The 22,462-nt window shown below is 42.8% G+C and overlaps 1 protein-coding gene across 2 annotated transcripts; it reads left to right on the forward strand.

Moving 5' to 3' along the window:
- Window positions 1–32: 32 nt before the first annotated feature.
- LOC146895996 (cytochrome P450 2B2-like) lies at window positions 33–21,699 on the forward strand. 2 transcript variants are annotated; one of them, XM_087908207.1, is made up of 9 exons: window positions 36–255; window positions 4,683–4,845; window positions 4,981–5,130; window positions 6,944–7,104; window positions 7,890–8,066; window positions 8,511–8,652; window positions 10,541–10,728; window positions 10,885–11,026; window positions 20,822–21,699. In XM_087908207.1, exons 1-9 carry the CDS (start codon window positions 85–87, stop codon window positions 21,001–21,003), a joined length of 1,476 nt encoding a protein of 491 aa, XP_087764333.1. In that variant the 5' UTR covers window positions 36–84; the 3' UTR covers window positions 21,004–21,699. The 2 variants fall into 2 exon arrangements, with proteins under 2 accessions (XP_087764334.1, XP_087764333.1); XM_087908208.1 differs by lacking the exon at window positions 10,885–11,026 and having other exon boundaries at window positions 33–255.
- Window positions 21,700–22,462: the final 763 nt, after the last annotated feature.

A 22,462-nucleotide genomic window follows, 5' to 3' on the forward strand; every position in this document is an offset into this window, starting at 1 on the left:
TTGCTCAACTGGGTGGAGATCCAGGTTCAGCATAAAAGTCCTGCTGGAGTGTGCAGTGAAGTGCCTGGTGCTCAGACCAGGACCATGGAGCCCAGTGTCCTGCTCCTCCTCACTCTCTTTGTGGGGTTCTTAGTATTCATGGTCAGGGGCTACCCAAAAGCTCGTGGCCAACTTCCTCCAGGACCCCATCCCCTACCCCTCTTGGGAAACCTCCTTCAGATGGACAGAAGAGGCCTCCTCAACTCTTTTATTCAGGTAAGACATGCCCATAGCCTGTGCCGTATGGGATTAGCCCCATGTTTGCTCATGAAGATCACTCATTTGGGGTGAAGAAGGAACTCCTTCCATGCAGTAGGTTCAGGTGGGAAGGTTGCTGAGTGAATGGTGAGGTGCTGGTTGGTGGTAGATGGTGCTCAGGTTGACAGGTGTGTCCTTGTTGTTGGACAGTGTGAGACACTGTGCTTGGAGTGTGAAAGGTGTTGGGGTGTCATGGCATGCACCAAGGGCTTACAGTTTTCCTATTTGATGTTTCTTTGTTTCAAAAGAGAAAGAAAAATGTCATAGTCATCCACAGATAAGCGTTCTTCTGCCAACACAAGTGATTAGCCTGCTGTGTTCAGGAACAAAGGGGAGGAGAGGCAGGTCAGGAGGTGGAATAGGTAGGGAGTGCTTATCAGTTGTAAACACGAGGGTCATCCAAGGAGCCAACCCTGGCAGCATCTTTACCAGTCTTCACAAGCAAGATTTCCTATTCAATTTCTACTTGTTTACTAATAATCACTTAGCATCTTTGGCTCCACTTCCCATTTGGAGATCTGCTTTAGAGACATCAATCTCAACCCCTGCTACCCCTTGGTTTTTAATATAACACCCACCTGGACCAATGGTGTATTCATTTGTTTTTTTTTTTTGTTTCTTTTTTTTTACTTTTTGAGACAAGATCATCCTCTTTTATCAGGCTAATGATTCTTCTGAGTTCATATCTCACATGTTGTATTTAAAGATGTGTGATCTACCTGGCCACAAGTATTTTAAAAATGTGTTTCCTACCTGTTGGAAAGGTCAAGTTACATCATATTTATATTTTACTTTTTGGTTGTTTGTTTATTTGGTTGGATTGTTTTGTTTTTGTTATTTTCTTTTTCTTTTTGTGGAGACAGGGTTTCTCTGTGAAACAGTCCTTGCCGTCCTGGAACTTACTCTGTAGAAAGACTCAAACTCATCAAGGTCCACCTACCTCTGCCTTCTGAGTGCTGGGATTAATTTTCATTATTTGAAAATATAAGGCCTACATTTCTCTTTTTCCTCTCCTCTTCTCTATATCTGAAGGCCCTTCCTACTTGGAAGTAACTATGGTTGCCTGAATGAGTATGGATGTGGGGGCAATTGATTGGAAGTTGAGCAACATATGAACAGCTACATCACTGAATTGGCACTTCCCCCAGCATCATTAACTGTCCAGAGACTCACAGTGAGGGTTGGTGATATCCTATCGTGATAGCACAACATGCTGCATCTTTTCCCTGTAGGGACAGTCATCATGTCATCTGCAAACAAGGATCCCAGGGGTTGGCAATGTGTTCTGAAAAGGAAATTCCTACCCTCTACAGATCTCCTTAAAGAACTTTTCAAATCCACTATCCAATGTATGTGGCAATCTGGAAGCTGAGCTGACTTCCATGACTGTCAGGAGATAAGAGTCTGTTTATAGATGTAGAATAAACTCATAAAATTTAATTAGGCAAGTTATCTGCTCACCTGGGTGATACTGGATACAAGTAAAACAAAAAGATATAGGAGGAAGCCGCTTGTTGGTTCCTGGCTGCTCAGTCCTGAAATAATCACATGGAAACTGTATTAATTTAATTAATGCTAAGCCCATTAGCTCTAATTTCTTAATGGCTAACTCTTCCATCTTAGTTTAAACCCATTTTTAGTATTCTGTGTATTGCCACGAGGCTGTGGCTTCCCAGGTAAAGTTCCCAGCATCTTTCTCCAGAGGCCCCATGGCTTCTAACTAACTCTGCTTTCTTCATGCCAGCATTCAGTTTAGTTTTCCTGCCTAGTTCTGCCATAATTTATCTTGGGCTCAAGATAGTTTCTTTATTCACCAATGGTATTCACAGCATACAGAAGAGAATCCCACATCAATAAGAATTTTAAGATTGGTTGAGAGTTCAGACAGACTTACATAATATTCAGGACTTGAACAAATTACAGACTTTCTACAACAATGACAGATATGTAAAGAAGCCATTCTTTATCAGAATCTGGTGCTAGGGAAAAAGTGGAGCCAGGAGGATGAAGTCATAGTGTGACAGGGGAAAGGCCGGCACTGAATCTTCAGGTTACATGGATGAAGTGGCTTGTTAGGAGCCAAAGATGGTAAGAAATGAAGTGATTCAACTAAGCAGGCTAGAAATAGTCTCCTCATGTCTTTATCTCTTTTTTGTTGCTACCACAAAATTCCAAAGGCTATGTTCTTAATAAATTAAAGGCTTAACCTACTCAAAATTGTGTAGTGTGACAGTCTAAGATCAAAGAATCTCTTCTTCCAGCCTCTAGTGAGAACCCTTCTTGTGTGTCATAAGACAGTAGAGGACAGGAAAACCTGTTCATGCAGAAGAGGTGAACCATGTGGACTGACTCTTTTTGATAATAATCTACTCTCTGAGAACCCAGTCCTCTCTGTGAGGCCAGAACGAACCTATTCTATGGATCTGCCACAAAGACCCAGTGCCTCTCACTAGGTTCTAGCTCCCAAGGGCTCTGACACTTCTCAAAACAACCATTTTGGGGACTAAATCAACAGCAGAGAATCCAGAACAGGCAAGGAGAAAGAACAGCTGATCCAGACAGATGCATCTGGATGCCAAGTGGTAGTGATTTCCTGTGGTAAATCCCAGACACAAGCAGCTTGGCTCTCTCAAGTGTGTTGTGGATGAGGCAGGAGCCTGATTCAAATACAGCTGCTAAAGGCTGTGTCAGCTCTGCGTTCTCCAAACCCATATGCAGCTGACAAGCCCTCTGGAATGTTTCTTGGGAACTTCTCTAGTGTATCAAGATGCTGAGATCTTTTTTAGGGATCTGTGTTGATGTAAGATGGTTGTGTGGGCTTTAATCAGTGTGTCTGTTACAAAGACTGAGTGTTAATGATGATATTGTATTAGCCAGTGGTAGAGACACAAAGCTGGATCATCAAAGCTACTAATCTGTGCATTAGTGACTTACATCAATCTAAGTATCTATTATCTGTATATCCATGTGTTATCCATTTGTCTATCAATCTATCTTTATTATCATCATCATCATCATTATCATCATCATCATCTATTCATGTTTGTGTGAGTGTGTTTGTGAATGGTCCTTATGCATATCTGATATCTGAAGAAACCAAAGAGGTCATCAAATCCCACGAAGTTGGCATTACAGGCATTTTTAGCTATCTGACATGGGACGTGGGACAAAACTCAGGGCCTGTGCAACAACAGCAGTGCTCTTAGCCACTGAGCCACCTCTCCTGTCCCACCTCTTAAGTTTTGAGTTAAGATGTTTTTGAACTGGGCCACCTCTCAAGAAGCCTACCTCAATGAATTTTAAAGATGAACACTTTCTTACCACTGATTTTGAACATCAAGACTGGTCCTTGTCCCAGCCCCTTGTAATCACTACCTCCCACTATCCTGACACACCATCAACTGCATCTCTGTTTGAACATCATTTAGATGCAGCAGATGGAAACAAAACTTGGTTTTGTGTAGCATTGAGTTGGCAAGTTTCACTAACACCATTGATCTGATCTGATCTGGGGCTTGTTAGTTCATTGTTGTATAAGATTCGACGATGTGACCCCATCTAAAACTTAAATACATCAACATCAAACATATGCAGAGCTTTTACTTAGCATTGTCCCCTAAACAACAATGGGCACTGACCGTTTTCATAGCCTTTCATTTCAATTAGCTGCAGTGTAATCTAAAGGTTACAAGAAGACAGGTTGGGGGTGGGTGTTTGCAAACATTGCACCATGCTCCTCAAGGGCTATCAGCACTGGAGGGTTGCCCGTATTCCTGGGACCAATTCCCTGTAGATGCCCTGATGATTGCATTGCCAGGCATTTTCCCAACTGTCCATACTGCATTCAGACTCACATTCAGGACCACTACTAGGTGACTATCACTTTCCTTCCCATGTAACCCAGTTGGTGAGTCAGGGCCGTTCTCTATGAACGTTGTCAGAAGGCATTGGACAGGCTGAAGCTGGACCACAGGAAGCAATGGTTCAGCTGGCCAGACTGAAGGGTATGGGCATGGAACTAATGCACATCTGCATCCATATCTGTATCCATTATTTTTGAGATAGGGTCATATGTAGGTGACACTGGCTTCAAACTGGATGTGTAGACAAGGATGACTACAGATTCTCTGATCTCTACTTCTCTTGTGCCAGAATTATAAACAAATGTTGCCCTGTCTCCCTGCTCTACAGTACTGGTGTACTGTTTAGGAAATCCAACTAATCAGTGCAGATCCTGCCTGTCTGAGCACCTCTTAGGTGCTCAGGAGAGAAAGGGTAGCCAGCAGAGGGATACCTACTTGCCAGTCTATGTCTAGGTATTTTCACAGTGTAACAACAACGTCTGCACTGACTAACCACAACCCTTGTACACTTATGCTTGGCAGCTTCGAGAAAAATACGGAGACGTGTTCACAGTGCACCTGGGACCGAAGCCCGCGGTCGTGTTGTATGGGACAGAGGCCATAAGGGAGGCTCTGGTGGACCAAGCGGAGGCTTTCTCTGGCCGGGGGACAGTTGCTGTGTTTGACCCAATTGTACAAGGATACGGTGAGATATGGGGCAGGGTGAAGTGGTAGATGTGGTCTAGGAAGATGTGTGTGAGCGGTGGAGCTCGAGCTGTGGGGAAGGACTCAGGATCTCTCAACTTCCATTGTAACCACGCATGCTTCCCTACTTTCTTAGGTTTGATCTTTTCTAATGGTGAACGCTGGAAGACCCATCGGCGATTCTCTCTGGCCACCATGAAGGACTTAGGAATGGGCAAGCGGAGTGTGGAGGAGCGGATTCAGGAGGAAGCCCGACTTCTGGTGGAGGAGCTGCAGAAATCCCAGGGTGAGTCCCAGACAATGGGCAGAAAGGAAGATGGTGACACAGGGACCCGAGTGCAGAGCCTAAGAAAGAGAAAGACAAGGTCAGAGAAATAGACAGACAGACAGACAGACAGACAGACAGACAGACACACACACACACACACACACACACACACACACACACAGACATTGGAAGGATGAGATAAGGACAGAGGTGAAAAGAGAATTAAAAGGGCAGGAAAGAAATGTGTGGTATTTTGTTTCCAAAATAACTCAGAAGCACATACTGCCTTGGGTGGTCAATTCTCTTCAGAAAATCAATCATTGAATTATTTTTGTCAGTTAGGTAGTTTTGGTGGACACGCATCCTCTCAGAACTCAAAAGGTGAAGCAAGATAACCATGAGTTCAAGGCCAGCCCTGCCTACATTATGAGGTCCTGTCGTTGATGTGGCTGTGGCTGAGTTGTGGAGAGCTTACAGCACCATATACAGTGGGCATGGTCCTGCATGTTTGTAATCCCAGCACCCTCGAGGTGGAGGCAGGAGGATGAGATTTCCAAGTCTCTCTTCTACTGCACAAAGTGTTCAAGACCATTTTGACCTAATCATTGTAATTGCCCCCATCCCTGCACCCCTCCATGGTCTCATCAAAGGCAAACACAGACCTTAAGGCAATGAAGGGAATTGAGCAGGAGGACCTGCAGACATGGCCTAAGCAGGAAACTGTGGTTTTCTTCCTTTTGAGTGTGCTGGTGAGCAGCAGTGAGCACAGAGGTTCATGGGAGTTTTATTTTGGAAAAAAATCGAGGTACCCTGAGGGTACTTTAAGTTTGTTATATCAAGGGTACATTGATGACAAGACTGTTGCTTGTACCTCTATTTCTTTACATGGGGTATTTGCTATTTCTTATTGACCTTTCTCTGGAGAGCTGAGAGGTCAGTGCGGAGGGGGGAGAGAAGCAAGGTGCAGATGGTGAGAAAAATGATGGGAGAAAGAAGGCAGTGAGAGAGGAACCCAGAGGAAGAGAAACAAGCTGAGAATCAAGCTGAAAAGTGACTGAGAGTGAAGCTCTTGAGCCCCAGGAAAGTATTCTCATAGGATCAGAGACAAACCAGTCTCAGGGTGAAGGGAAAGAGTAACCCAATACTGCTGTGCTGACAACAGCCCTACCACTGCCAAGGTTCATGACTGAACCTGGCACACAAAGGCTACAGGTAGCAGGGGCTGATGGCTTCTGGGAAAGCACAGAGCTCAGAAGTCAGAGAAGGGAGGGATGGAGGAAGTCAGAGGAGGGATGGAGGAAGTCAGAGAAGGGATGGAGGAAGACAGAGAAAGGATAGAGGAAGTTAAAAAGGACTAGAAGAAAACAGGCAGATGGCCATGGAGTGTACATGGCTTGTAATTCACACAGACATCACTGAACCCTTTTGTGCACCATTCCTGCCAGTGGGAGTTAACTGTCAGTTCAGATTCAAGATGTCGTCTTGTGAGAAGGAGCAGGTGCAGGCTGCCTGAACTCTCCGTCCTGTTCCTAGAATCCTATTTGCAACCATGTTCCAGCCATGATTAGCTCAGTTTCCTTGGTGGAGGTGCATCCCTTTCTGTATATAGAAATAGCATCCAATATTCTTTACAGTACTGTGGGAAGTTAAATAAAAGGATGCATGCATCTCTGAGTGAAGAGCCCAGACCCTTATGTGCACCATATGTGCAAATGTGTTGCTGTTCATTGAGCAGTGAGTGGTGGGGACAGTGTTACAGACATGGGGCTGAAGCCAAATATACTCCTAGTCCTGTATTCCCTGCCTCTTGTCCTGTATCCTCATCCTCCAGGAGCTCCCCTGGACCCCACCTTCATCTTCCAGTGCATCACATCCAACATCATCTGCTCCATTGTCTTTGGAGAGCGCTTTAACTACAAAGACCGCCAGTTCCTGCGCCTGATGGACCTGATCTATCAGACCATCTCACTCACCAGCTCATTCTCAGGCCAGGTCAGTGGGTGGGAAGAGAGGAGGATCCAAGGCAGAGGAAAGAAAAGGCTGCTTTGTGAGTGAGGAAGAGAGTGTCTTATGTCTGAATGAAAGAAAGAGACAACACAGAAAAGCAAGGAGTCTGTGACCTGGATGGATGGAGGCAAGGAAAAATAGAAGGAGAGAGGGATGTTAAGTAGGGTGGAGAGACTTGAATGCAGAAATACAGAGCCATCCAGACATGAGAAAATGATGACGTGGGGGATACGGCTCTACCTTAGAGGACAGAGGACACAGTATTTCGTGCATGATCCCTTAAGTTCATCGCCAGGATTTGGTGGTTTACATCACATGAAATTATAGCGTTTTGGTGTTAGAGACTGGGGTATCAGAACTTCAGGCTGATTCTCGGCTACATTTTGAATTTCAAGCCTGTCAGGCATTAATGTTTCAAAATACAATACGACACAAATTAAAACCAATTAAGACAAAACAGAAAGGGGTATTGAGAGAGAGAGAGAGAGAGAGAGAGAGAGAGAGAGAGAGAGAGAGCAGAGGAGAGGAAAAGGAGATACAGACGATGTAAAATGAAGGTTAGAGACTGACTTGAAGATACAGTTCAAGGCATGTGTGTTTTGGTGTGCATGAATGAGAGGGGTGTTTGGGGGTGGATATGGGTGAGTGTGTGTGTGTCTGTGTGTATGCATTTGTTTGTGATTTCCTTCATGACATCTGTGAACCTAGAAGCACTGCTCACTTCCTGAGACCTAATAGTTTCAGGTGACCTCCTCAGTTCTATTTTTCAGGTGTTTGAGCTCTATTCGGGTTTACTGAAGTTCTTTCCTGGTGCCCACCGACAAATCTCCAAAAACCTGCAGGAAATCCTTGACTACATTAGCCAGAGTGTAGAGAAGCACCGGGAAACCTTGGACCCCAACAATCCAAGAGACTTCATTGATACCTACCTTCTACGCATGGAGAAGGTAAGTCCTGCATGAATGAGAGGGGATGGCTGAGAGTGAAGGCTGAGGATGTGAGCGGAGGAAAAGGGGACAGGGAATGGGGAGGAGAGACAGGAAATGGAGTGGAGGAGATGAAGAAGCGTCTGGAAAATGATGAAAATAAAAAGGAGGAGAAAATGTTATAAGGAGAAATAAGAGTGGGAAAGAAACACAGGGCAAGGGACAAACAGCAGAAAAGACCACAGAGGACAAAAGAGCCTGGGAGATAAACCGTGCTAAATTACCAGAGAGCACAGTAGAGAGAGAAGACAAAACAAACAGAGACCAAGTGACCTTGTCGAGGAGTGAGAAATGCCATGTGGTCCAGATAGTGAGATAGAAGGACAGTTTCCAGGACGTGTGTGCATCTCCCTGCAAGGCTCCAGGCACCCCTGACCCTCCCTTCTTTCTCCCATGTGGAACCAGGAGAAGTCCAACCAACACACGGAGTTCCATCATCAGAACCTTATGATCTCAGTGCTGTCTCTCTTCTTTGCTGGCACCGAGACCACCAGCACCACACTCCGCTTTGGCTTCCTGCTCCTGCTCAAATACCCCCATGTTGCAGGTGAGCCACAAGTGGCCAGGTGGGGAATCTTCTACCTTCACCTTTTCTGCAGAGGTCTGTGTGGATGAGAGAGACATGGGGCTCTTACATCTGGAGTTCTGAAGGCTTTGGTCTACATCTAACCTAAGGCAGTGCTGTGGCTGGTGTGTGAATGAACACTCAGCTGGTCCATTTCCATTGTTGTCTGCTATAACTTGAAGGTTGATTCATCTGTCTATACTTTCTTTTCCCCCTTCCTTCCTTCCTTCCTTGCTTCTCTCTTTTTTTCCTTCTGTCTTTGCATCCATCCGATACTCACTCATCTTTATGATAGTGATGAATAGATCACCTATTCATCTATTTACCCATTCTATTCCTGTTCCAACCATAATTTAACCATCCATATATTCACTTTTCCATTCATTTTCATCTGTACACCTGTTCACCCACACATGTAATCCTCTAACCATCATATCTATACTCATAGATTATTAATCCTTGATTCTTTCATCTCTGTTTGACCCAATGACATATATTTCATTCATTTATTTGGATGAATCAGTTTGTGAGTTTTATTCTTTATCATGGCTAGTTGAGTAGGCTCTCTGTCATTGATTCTTTGGTTCATTCAAATACAAATCTCCTCATTCCTTATTCCTTCCCACTGGCCTTGAATTCACCCTTCATGTGTCAATCCATTCCTTGGTTGGCTGTATTCATTGATTTATTTGTGTATGCCCCATTTTTTAACTTGTTAATTGATTACTACAGTGAGTGAGAAGTTGAATATGGAATCCAGGTTTGCTTTGCTCATTTCACTCACCCAGCAATCTTTCCTTTATTAACTGACTCATCCATTGCTTGGCTGACTTACACACTCACAGTCTAAGAATTTGAAATTGATGCAATGCTGTTCTGAGTATGTCTGCTGCGGCTCATGTGTGGAGGTGGGAGAACACTTTGTGCAATTGGGTCTCTCCTGTACATTCACATGGGTTCTGATATCAAAGCCAGGCTGTCAGGATGGAAATCAATGCATTTGCTGACTGAGCCCTTTCATCGGTCAATACACTCACCAATGTGTTCATATTCTGTATTTTGTTATGCATAGATTAATTTACTTCCTTTTTATTCCTGAGGATATAGCCTCAGATTGTTAGCCTGTATTTTCTTTTTTTTAACTAATGTTCACTGCTGTTTTGTCTGCACATATGTCTGTGTGAGGGTGTTGTATCCACTGGACCCAGACTCAAAGGGAGTATGATCTGCCAATGATGACGATGGAAATTGAACCCGGGTCCTCTTCAAGAGCAGCCAGTGCTCTTAACCACTTAGTCATTTTCTCTCCAGCCTCCTGTATTTTCTAATATAAATTTCATGCAAAGAACTCTTTCATGCAAAGAACTCTCTCTCTCTCTCTCTCTCTCTCTCTCTCTCTCTCTCTCTTTCTCTCTCTTTCTTTCTCTCTCTCTCTCTCTGTCTCTCTCTCTCTCTCTCTCTCTCTCTCTCTCTCTGTGTGTGTGTGTGTGTGTGTGTGTGTGTGTTATGGAAGAACACAAATTACAACATTACATTACAATTGGGGAAAATTCTTACCATCTTTCCCTCCAGGCCTCACTTAGTCTGATAGATGAAAATAGCCCTTTGCTGTGGGTTTTTCTTTTCTCTCTGTTATGAGCAAGGTTGGAGCTTTGGAGAGAGCCTCTAACATAGCTCTAAGCGTGCCTGGAGAGACAGATACCTGAGAGAAGAACAGGTGTGCGTGTCCAAGAAGTGCAGTGTGTCTTTCTCAACAGAGACTCCTGGCTCTGCACTGTTCCTAAGCTATTGGCTCACAGAAAACAGGGTCACCGTTCATTGTCTCTGTGAATGGTGCGATCATTGTCTGCTGTCTCCCTTTTCTGTGCAGAGAAAGTCCAAAAGGAGATCGATCAGGTGATCGGCTCACACCGCCCACCAACCCTAGAGGACCGCACCAAAATGCCTTACACTGAGGCTGTCATTCGGGAGATCCAGAGATTTGCAGATATTGCCCCGATTGCAGTGCCTCACAAAGTCACCAAAGACACTTCGTTCCGAGGGTACCTGCTCCCCAAGGTGAGACCAGTTGTGACTCCACATCTCTATGCCATGGTCATCCTCCACTCTCCCAATCACCACCCTTGGCCTGTTTGTGGTTTCCCAGCATTCTGCGGTTCTTTAAGGACTGACTGTCTGCATATGGGAGTCATTCCCTCTCACAATGTCTCCTAGAACATTGAAGTGTACCCCATCCTGAGTGCAGCTCTCCATGACCCACGGTACTTTGAACAACCAGATGCCTTCAATCCTGACCACTTCCTGGATGCCAATGGGGCTCTGAAGAAAATTGAAGCTTTTATGCCCTTCTCTATAGGTGAGACGGACCTGTGCTTCCTTTCCCACACACTAGAGGGCAGGTTCACCCTCCAGAATACAGTTAGGACTAGGAGCAGTCTATTCCAACTGGGAACCCAATCCACCTGGCTACTTTCCAGGAGGGGTCTGTTGAACTAAAAGTGCATCCTACTCAGGAGGATTTTGGGGAGGTATTGAAAAGCCTCTAAACCTGAGCATATTCATTCTTTTCTTATTTTATTATGAGGGGAGAACCTTTTTAAATGAGTGATTAAATGGCTGACAGAGGACAAGAAAGGATGTTTACAGAGAACACAATGGGCTAAGGGCACAACCAGTTTCCTCCTGCTGCTCCCAGCAATAAACAAGAGATTAATTAATAGAGAGGAAGGGAGCACAGATATTCCCAGGTCAGGACGTTCGTGATGTCTTTAAAGTCAATGCAGCAATGTCCACATAAATTCCTCAAAAGAGCGTAAGGTGGTTCTTCTACTTTAGAAAGAGCAACAAGAAAAATAATCCATTCATTATTTTCTAGTTGCATTAAATCCATCAGTACTCTCTTGTACTATGAGACATTTGTTTATTAATTTCCCCTTTTATTAAAAGTAGATTCTTTCCTCATACAATATATGCTGATTACAATTTTCCCTTCCCTCTCCTCCTCCTAGTTCCTCTGCACCTTCCCTACCCTCAGGTTATATCCTTTTCTGTCTCTCGTTAGAAAAGAAACAGTCTTCTAAGCGATAATAACCAAACATGATGAAATAAAATAAAAGATAAAGCAAAAACCAGTGTTTCATGCTATACAGTGCAAATAAACAGAAGGAATAGGGCCAAAGAGAAGGCACTAGAACCAGAGACCCACTCATTCGCACACTCAGGAATCCACGGAAACACTAAACTCAAAGCTATAAGATGTGCTCAGAGGACCTGGTGCAGACCCGAGCAGCCCCTGTTCCTGCTGCTTCAGTCTGAGTTCATATGAGCTTTGCTCAGTTGGTTCAGAGCCTTGTTCTCTTGGTGTCCTGCATCCCCTCTGACTCTTACCCTCTTTCTGCCTCCTCTTCCTCTGGATTCTCTAATCTCTAATGACAGAGACATTCCATTTAGAGCTCTGTGTTCCAAGGTTACTCTCTATGTGAAACATCTGGTTGTGTCTCTCTGAATTTGTTTCCATCTGCTGCAGGGGGAAGCTTCTCTGTTGATGACTGAATAAAAAGGGTCTGATCTATGTAGCAGAATGTCTTCTGGGGTCATTTTCTTGTTACTTTTATTTATCTTTTTGAGCAGTAGCATTTTTTTTTATCCTAGTCCCTGGCGGCTGGTCACTCAAGCAATGCCACATATTCAAACCATACATTGGATAATTACTCCCACAATTCACTGCATTGTGCCATTGTTGAGCCCTAGTATATCACACAGGCAGGATAGTGTGGTTCATCAAAATTATGTGGCTGGGTTGGTGTATACATTTCTCATTTTGTAGCCTGTAGAATATTTCCTGTACCAAAGTTGCTAGATCACAGGTGTGATGGTTCTATATAGGCACGAGCTAGATGTCTCCAGTCCAGTGAGTTGTGTGGGAACTGTCTTCAGCAATGAGGCCTTGCTGGCATTTAGTGGAGTCAACCTACTGTCTTGAAAACAGCCTTGGGTTGTTTGGGGTCTTCCATGGGATCCCTTTGGCCAGAAACTCAATTGAATGCTGCCCATTCCTGGTATTAGAAGCTTCATTTAGTGAGAAGAGATGGCCAGTTGGGACCATGTATTCCTCATTATTTGAAGACTTCTTTCGAATTGCCTTTCTGTAGTTTAGGAAGTTTCTACTGCACTAGGTTTCCACACCATCACTCAATGCCCCTCAATTCTAACTGTCTCTCCCCACACTCTATCCCTCAAGCCCATCTCTCCTCCCTCCTGAAGCTCCCATTCCTGTCCCCTCTGATGCCCCTACTCCACCCATGAACTCTATTCTATTTCCCTCTCTCAGGAAGATTGATATTCCCCTCCTAGTACATTTGTCTCTATCTAACCTTTCTGGGTCTATGGATTGTAGCTTGGTTATCACTTATTTAATGACTAATATTCACCTATAAGTGAATACATGCCATGTTAATCTTTTTGGGTCTTAATCACTCAGAATTCTTTTCTAGTTCCATACCTTTGCCTGAATTTTCATGATGCTGTTGTTGTTTTTAAACATCCGAATAATACTCCATTGTATAAATGTAACACATTTTATTCATCCTTCGGTTGATGAACATGTAGTCATTCCCAATTCTGACTTCTATGAATAGAGAGGGATTGAGCATGGTTGAGCAAGTGCCTGTGTGGTAGGATTAAGCATCCTTTGGGTATATGCCCAAGAGTGGTATAGCTGGGTCTGGAGAGAGGTGAATTCCTAATTTTTTAGGGTCCTGACACACTGATTTCCATAGTGGCTGTATGAGTTTGCACACCCACCTGCAATTGAGGAGTGTTCCCTTTATTCCAACTCCTCTCCAGCATGTGCTGTCACTTGTGTTGTTGATCCTAGTCATTCTGAAGGTGTAAGATGGAATCTCCAAGTCATTATGATTTACATTTCCCAGATGACTAAAGCCGTTGAACAGTTCTTTAACTGTTTCTCAGCCATATGAGTTTGCTCTATCTACGGAGAATTCTCTGTTGAGATCTGTATACCATTTTTACATTGAATTATCTCTTTTTTACATTTAATTTCCTGAGTTCATTGTATAGTTTGGATATTAGTCCTTTACTTGATGTAGAGTTGGTAATAATGTTTCCCATTTTGTAGCTGCCACTTTTTATCCAAGTGATGGTGAACTTCACCTTGCAAAAGCTTTTTAGTTTCATGAGTTCCCAGTTTTAATTATTGATCTTAGTGTCTGTGCTATTCTTGTTCTGTTCAGGAAGTCATCACGTGTGTTAATGACTTCAAATCTATTCCCCACTTTTTCTCTATTGTGCTCAGTGTATCTGGTTTTAAGTGTTAAAGTCTTTAATCCATCTGAAGTTGAGTTGTGTGCAGTATGATAAATATGAACCTATTTGCATTCTCCTACATGGAGTCATCCAATTTGACCAGCACCATTTTTTGAAGATGCTGTCCTTTTTTTCCCCAGTGTGTATTTCTGGCTACTTTTGGAAGGATGGTTGCTTTCTCTATGCTAATCCTACTGATTTATCAGCATAGGAAATCTTTCCATCTTCTCATGTCTTCTCCAATTCTTTCTTCAAATACTTGAACGTTTAATTGCACAAGCCTTTCACTTACTTTTAGAGTTACCCCCAGGATATTTATATTATGTGAAGCTGTTGTGAAAGGTGTTGTTTCCATGAGTTCTTTCTCAGTGCGTTTTTCATTTGTATGTAGCAGGGCTACTGGTCTTTGTGAGTTAGATTTGTGTCCAGCTATTTTACTGAAAGTGTTTATCAGCTGTAGGAATTACCTAGTGCAAATTTTTGACACACGCGTGCGTGCGCGCGCACACACACACACACACACACACACACACACACACACAATCATATACACCATGTGATAATAAGTTTACTCTCACTTCTTCCTTTTCAATTTGTATGCCCTTGGTTTCCTTCAGTTGTGCTATTTCTTTAGACTTCAAGTATTCTATTGAATAGATGTGAAGATTTTAGACAACATTGTCTTGTCCTGAATTTTAGTGGAATTGCTTTGAGTTCCTCTCTATTTAATTTGATGTGGGCTGTAGGCATGCTGCAAACTGTCTTTGTTATGTGTAGGTATATCATTGTATCTCTATACCCTCCAGTACATTTATCATGAAGAGGCATTGGTTATTGTCAAAGTCTTTTCTGTATCTAATAAAATGAGCACATGGGCTTTCTTTCAGTTTGTTTATATTCATTAATTTTCATATATTGAACCATCCTAGATCTCTGGAATGAAACCTATTTGATAATGGTGGATGATCTTTTTGATGTGTTCTTGGATTTGGTTTGCAATTATTTTATTGAGTATTGTTGCCTTTATAAGGAAAGTTGGTCTGTGATTCTCTTTCTTTGTGGTTTGGATATCAGGGTAACTCTGGCCTCATAAAACGAAATGGACAACATTGCTTCTGTTTCTATTTTGTGGAATAATTTGAGGAGTATTGACATAAACTCCTCTTTGAAAGTCTGATAGAATTCAGTGTTGAAACTCTCTGTCCCTAGGCTTTCTTTTCTTTTTCCTTTCTTTTTTTCCAGATGTTGGGAGGTTGAACATTGGGAGAATTTCAGTGACTGTTTCTATTTCTTTAGGGATTATAGTTCTGTTTAAATTCCTTATTTGATCTTGATTACTCTTTGGTAAGTAGTACCTATCAAGAAAATACCCATTTCATTTAGATTTTCCAATTTGGTGGAACACAAGCTTTTTAAGTATGTCCTTTATATTCTCTGATTTTCTTGGTGTCTTTTCTGTCTCACCTTTTGCTTCTGATTTTATTAATTTGGACAGTCTCTGTCTACCTTTTTATTTAGATAAGGGTTCAAAACCGTATGAATTTTCTCTAATTAATTAAGAAAAATTAATTAAGAAATTAATTAAGAAAAATTAATTCTCTTTGCTTCTTTGTTTATTTGTATTGCCCTTTTTGCTTCTATTTTATCGATTTCAATCCAGAGTTTTACTGTTTCTGGCCATCTGCTGCTTTTAGGTGTGAGCTCTGTTTGTTCTAGAGCAGTGGTCCTCACACTTCCCAATGGTCTGTACCTTTATAACATCAGTTAGCTCCAGCATTTCTCTGTTCAGATTTTGTCTGGATGACATGTCTATTGATGAGTTTTGAGTGTTGGAGTCCCCCACTGTCAGTGTGTGAGGGTCAATATCTGATTAAACTATAGTAGTTTTCTTTTGCAAACTTGGGTGTTCTTGTGTTTGGGGCATAGATGTTAAGAATTTAAATGTTCTCTTGGTGGATTTTTCCTCTGATGAGTAGGTAGTGTGCTTCCCTGTGTCTTCTGATTAGATTTAACTCTAATTTGTTAGATATTAAAATATCTATAGCACTCTGCTTCTCAGGTGATTCCATTTGCTTGGAATATCTTTTTTTATCCCCTTACCCTGAGGTAATGTCCTTGATGTTAAGGTGCTTTTGTTGGATTCAGCAGAAGGATGGATCCACTTTTTGCATCCATTCTGTTAGTGCTTTTTATTTCAATTGAGAAATTGACACCATTGATACTGAGAGATATCAATGGCCTATGATTGTTTATTCCTGTTATTTCATTTTTGCTATTGTTGGTGGTAGTGGTGGTGGCAGTGGTGGTGTTTGTGTTTTTATACTTTTGATTTTGGTGATTTGGATTTTTTTATTCCCTGTGCTTTTTTTAAATGGAGGCAATATTTTCAGATTGGAGCTTTTCTTTGGTCACTTTCTTTAGGGTTAAATTTTTAGATAAATATTGTTCAAATCTTTTATATCTATGGTGATCAAATGTTTTGCTGTTTATTGTAGTCTGGACTGATATCTGCTTCCTTTTTTTTTTAATCTGCAGCACTTCTATCTGGGCCCTTCTGGCTTTTAATGTCTCCATTTAGAAGCCAGGTATAATTCTAATAGGTTTGCCTTTATATGTTGCTTGGTCTTTTTGCTTTGAAACTTTTAAAAATCTTTTCCTATTCTGTACATTAATGTGTTAATAGGTCTTCCTTTTCTGGTCCACTCTATTTGGTGTTCCATAAGATTCTTGTACCTTTATAGACATCTCCTTCAGGTTAGGAAAATTTTCTTTGTGATTTTTCTGAAAATATATTCTGGCCTTTGAGCTGGGGTTCTTTTCCTTCTTCTAGTTTTGTTGTGGTCTTTTCACAGTATTCTAGATTTCTAGGATTATTTTATGTCATTAGCTTTTCAAATGTCACATTTTCTCTGACTGATATATCCATTACTTCTATCATATCTTCAAAGCCTGAGAATCATTCTTCCACCTTGCTGATGAAGCAGCCTGTATAGTTCCTCTTCTAACTCATAAATTTTTCTTTCCTACAATTCCCCGATTTGGGTTTTCTTTCTTGTGTCTATTTCCATTTTCAGGTCTTAAACACTGTTTGTGTTTTCCTGGATTTCTTTAAGGGATTTATTAATTTCCTCTTTAAGGACCTCTACCACCTTCAGAAAGGCAGTGTTAAAGTCTTTCCTTGGGCTGAAGCTATGTCGGATGCCAAGGGTCAACTGTGCTAGGTGGGCTGGGCTCTCATGGATTCATATTGTCCTGGCTGTTACAGATTGTGTTTTTGTGCTGGCACCCAGGAATCTGGTTTGGGGGTGATTACAGGTCTCGGTGCCAATATCTGGGTTTGTCTTTGTTGGGTGGGTGTTTGGTTTCTTGGTTTCTGAGTTTTAGGTGAGCATGATGACTGTGTGTTGCCTCATATGAAATTTTCTGTGGATCTCTTTCCCCGTTCTGCCTAGATGGTGTGTTCCCAGGGAGTGCCTGCTGGTGTAGGAAGCTGGGATAATGGGATGAGCTGGGGGAAGGAAGATTGGAAGAAAAGATCCTAGAGATACATTGGGGATGGGGTCAGGGAGGCAAGGGAGAACACAACAGGCATTCTGCTACAGAGCTGGAGGTGAGATGGGGGCAGTTGGGGTGGATCTGGGGAATCAGAGGGAGAGGTATCTCTGTCAGCCTACCTGCTTCCCTAGACAGAGTGGCCTTTGGGTCAGTAGGGGGTGCCTCCTGGGAAAGATAAGGGAAATTCAAAGAGATGAGGAGTGCCGGTAGGGAAGGCTTCAGCAAGGGTTCTGTTGCAGAGGTGGGGTGAGGTCTGGTGTTTGGGTCTTGGGGAACAGAGGGAGAGGTGAAGATCTCCAGTCCTTCTACCTGGATCCAGGGCAGGAGTGGCCTGTGGGTTAGCAGAGAGAGTGCAAATTGTTTTTCTTAGGGAACAACAACAAGAACAAATAACATCATCTATGAACTGCCATGAGCTTGTAAGGTCTTAGGGCTAGGGAGGGGTTTATCTGTGAGTACTGGGGAGACGAGGCATGTCCTGACACATTTGTATCTATTAAACACTCATCGACTTGTTAAACTGTAAGAGAGATCAAAATTACTAGTATTTATTTTTTCCAAGAACCCATACCGGATGGATAATCTCCTGAAACAGAGAAGGATCAGAGTTACCCCACCCATCAGTGTCTGTAGACCAGAGGGATCTGGGCATGGACACACAGTTTGATAGGTGCCAGCTCTGCTTTTGCTTTACTTGCCATGCTGAGGTAGTTGGCAGCCTCAGGTCAACTGCTGTGAGTGACTGACTTTTGTTCTTCACTGGAAGAATATAATATCAAGTTAGTGTGTTGTTCAGTTGCCTGCATTTGGTCAGTTTGTTACATACAGAAGCTGCCTCTGGCCAAATTTAATTCAGTTGAATGGACTCTATAAATGTAAACATAGAAACTTTGTGTTCTGGTTTCTTATCTTTTGGAGAAAGAAAGGGTCTAGAAACAATTGGTTTGCTTTTAGTAGCCCACCACCACCCTCATGCCAAGGATGGAGCCCAGGGCTGTGTATGTTACTGTGGTAAGCAAGTTCTCTTCCAATGAGCACACATCTCCAGCCTCCCTGTGGTGCATTCTAGAGATGTTCTCCTGCTGACCATTTTGTCCTCATCCCCTATCAGAGAGATTTAAGGCAAGTGTTCTCCTGCTGAGCCATGTCTCCTCTAGGAAATTTCTAGTCCTGAATAACAAGTGACTTCAGTGTCCCTGGGCTCAGCCCTGCTCCTGAATTGTTCACATGATTGTCCCAAGTGTAGAAAGGCAGGGATGTGAAAAATAAACTGAGACAAATCAACGATAGAGAGGTATGGCGATTGAGACAGATTCCAATAAAGAGAGACCCACGGAGACGCAAGGAATCTACAATAGGACGAGATGTGTGGTAGAAATCAGAGTGTGGACATGAGATAAAAGAAGATTGGTGAAGAACCACATGTGAAGATGTAAGTCAGGAAGACAGGAAGGGGAGCGAGACGGGACGGGGAGAAAGGCACAACTAGAAAGAGACCAAGAAGCAGGAGAGGAGACACAGAAGGAAGACGTGACAAGGTGTCCTTGGACAGAAAAACGGGAGGGGATAGGATGCAATCTAGGGAGTTTATAAAGACACAAATGGATGGAAGACGTCAAAAGACAAATAGTAGAGATACATACAGACACAGGTTCAGGTAGGTTGCCATTTGCAGATAGAAAAAAGTAAAGAGAGACAGACAGACAGAGAGAGAGAGAAAGACAAAAAGAGAGAGAGAGAGAAACAGAGACAGAGACAGAGAGAAAGACAAACGTGTTAAAGCCAAAGAGACATAAATGGTGTCCCAAAAGACCTGCATAAGTATGGAAACTTTGTGTTGATAGTGAGATACGTCACTAAAAGCTGCTATGGAAAAATCTGGTTCACAAAACCAGTACTAGGAAAACCATCTCAGAGAGCTCTCCATGAATTTCTAAGCTCATGCCGCCTAAATTCTGGAAAGGTGGGGCCAAAGCGGGTAGGGTGCTTTCCCTAAATACTCCTACACAGGAGTGACTTCCCAACAGTTGGAGGGCTCAGGGGTTTCTGGGAATCCCTCCTCCACCTGGAGGCCTGAGGCAGTCAGCTGCAGAATAAGAATTACTGAGGTACAGACAGGTGGTGGAGCTTCTGCCTGGAATTTCAGGCTCCCTTGCTCTGTGCTGCTTCATGCCCAAGGAGAAAAACCAACAAGGATTAATTATACCCCTGTGATCGCGGTGGGTGCCATGGAGCCCGCATTAAATGCTTCTGCCCATTCTACATTGTATGAACAATTGTATTTGAATCTCGATATGTAATTTCTGCTGTGTGTGACCATGAAAAGAAACCTGTGGTTCCTTTTAGGGAGTCTACAAAGTCAAATTATTCTCAGTAGTCCTGACTAGTAAGAATTTCCTTCCTCATTGTTGATGGTCATTAATCTCAAGCTGAAGAAGAAATGGGGGCAGAGAGACAGAGACAGAGACAGAGAGCGAGACAGAGAGACAGAGAGACAGAGATGTGGTGGGGATGAGAGACAGAGAAGACAGAGACTGGAGACAGACAGAGAACTCTTGCAATGTATTCCATTATCTTCCTGCCATGATCTCCCAAGTGCTGCACTTGCAGGCATGTGTCTCCATGCCTGGCTCATATAGGACCCTTAATATCATCCAGTTGTCAATCTAAGAATCTTTGTAAACAGCACCTTCACCCTCAAGACAACCGAGAAGTTGGGGACCAGTCTTCACACATGAGAAAGGAGGAAACATTAAAGATTTTACATTATTTATGTTTAAACATACATATTTGTTCCTACTCTATTGTGTTCTTACAATTTTGAAACAAGGGACTCTGATAATAAACAAAACCTAGAAATCTGTCAGAAATTACCATGCGACATCAACCAACAATTTGGCTTGCATTTTATGACTGAATTATTACATATATGTCCCATACATATACATGTGCATATGGAGGGTGTTTACGTTTATGACAGAGGACAGACTGTGGGAATTTGTTCTCTTCTTGCAACATGTGGGACCATGGGGTGAACACTTGTCGTCAGGATCGATGACACGCTGCCTTCCATGCTAAGGAGTCTCACTGGCCCTTATACCAATTGTTTACGGTTTAGGTAAACTCTTACTGTTCTCACTTGAATAGCAGGTTAATGATCAAACTCATCCTTCTCCATTGCAATGGGAGAGTTGTCTGGATTTAGGGAGGGGACTGTCTGAAGATTGCCTACTGCCCTGGGGCTCACATGGCTCATTCTCTGTGCCCACAGGAAAGCGCATTTGTCTTGGTGAAGGCATTGCCCGCAACGAATTGTTCCTTTTCTTCACCACCATCCTCCAGAACTTCTCTGTGTCCAGTCCCGTGGCTCCTAAGGACATTGATCTCAGGCCCAAGGAGAGTGGCTTGACCAACGTAGCTCCAACATACCAGATCTGCTTCTTGGCACGCTGACTGGGCTGAGGTGACCAGGTGTCCCCACTCCTGTTGAGAATGGCCTCATCTTTCTTCCTCTGTGGGAATTGCTGCCAGCCAGGCCATAGGTCACTGCTCATATCCTTCACCCTTACTGCAGCTTCTGCAAAACTCTCAGGTGTGTTCTTCTGCCCTGAAAATGACACAGAAGAAATCACTCAGTGTCTTTCTTGTGTGAACTGAGAGACTTCTGGAGGCCACATCTCATGTTGAGTCTGGTCCCTACTGCACTTAGGAAACACAGTTTCCACATAGAGACATCTGGTGCTCAATGAAACAATCAAATGAATGCCAGAGGTCATGTCAAATGAGGAGCAGGTGGAAACTGAAGTTCAAAGTGTCAGATCACCAGGAAGAAATCTCTCTGATGAGCTAATCTTGTTTCATGCAAGACTATGAGAACACAGACTCTGCAATATCTTTTGATTCCACTTTGCTTTTACATGTTTGCTGTTAAAATCTTTCCCTGGTATCTGGCTTTCCCTGGTGTGAGTAGATGTTGGGAGACCCCACTTCCTGTAATATAGTGTGTTTCTCTCACGAAAACAACCTGATCTACTGGGTAATTTAATCTATGGATTATCAAGAAGTTGATTCCTTCATAACTGTGCTGTCTAATTGATAAAATGTTAGATTATACAGAGTTTTGGTAAATAAAAAAGGAAGTAATTCACAGTTGTTGCCTATGAGCTCCCACTAAGGGAATGCTGCAGATCATAGCTCAAATTAAGAAGAACAATGATCTAGCTGTCTCAAATTTCTTGAATCTTACATTTTGGTATAAAGGCTGTTTGGAGAATAAAGGAGGAGGAATTTTTCAGGATGTGAACCATGGATTTCATGAGGAATCTCTGAGAATCTCCTCCCCCACCATAAAGCCGTGTGAGTTGAGTCTTTATTCCCACACATTCATGGTGGTTCAGAGGAATAATTTATGGTCTGGGCTTCCACCAGACCATGACACTTTTGGAACCCAGTCCCCCCTTTTCACTCTTCCATTTCCAACATCAACAGCTCCATGATATTTAGTGAGCACTCTAATTTCTAGCATCCCAAATTTGTACATTCACTAAGTTCACTGAGTAAAAGATTAGCTATCACCAGCTCTTTCTATACCCTGCTAAGTTCAGAGATTACACCATGGGCCAGGAATCTGTATTGGTAGATTCTCAGAATAGACCAGGGGTCTAGAGCACAGAGACAAGAAAGCTCCCAGACGTCAGATTTCTAAAGGAGTGGAGATTATTTTAGTCTCTCTGTGTTTCTGAAGATGCTATTATTCAATGGGTAACCAGCAGCATCCACAACAACTGAAGAAGAGCAGATGTGTGAAGTGAAGGCATATTCAGATGGAAGAGTGTGCACCCAACTGCATAGAGCCCTGGGTCTGAGCCTTGGCATCACATGAAGAGATTGTACTGGGACAGTTTTGTCATCC

This window comes from Myodes glareolus, chromosome 1 (genome assembly GCF_982192425.1).
Source record: "Myodes glareolus chromosome 1, mMyoGla1.1, whole genome shotgun sequence".
In the NCBI taxonomy this organism is placed as follows: domain Eukaryota; kingdom Metazoa; phylum Chordata; class Mammalia; order Rodentia; family Cricetidae; genus Myodes; species Myodes glareolus.

Coding starts and splice junctions, on each gene's coding strand:
- LOC146895996 (XM_087908207.1), top strand. CDS start 85: ATGGAGCCCAGTGTCCTGCTCCTCCTCACTCTCTTTGTGGGGTTCTTA. Junction 256..4,682: donor TCCTCAACTCTTTTATTCAG/GTAAGACATGCC, acceptor TATGCTTGGCAG/CTTCGAGAAAAATACGGAGA. Junction 4,846..4,980: donor CCCAATTGTACAAGGATACG/GTGAGATATGGG, acceptor CTACTTTCTTAG/GTTTGATCTTTTCTAATGGT.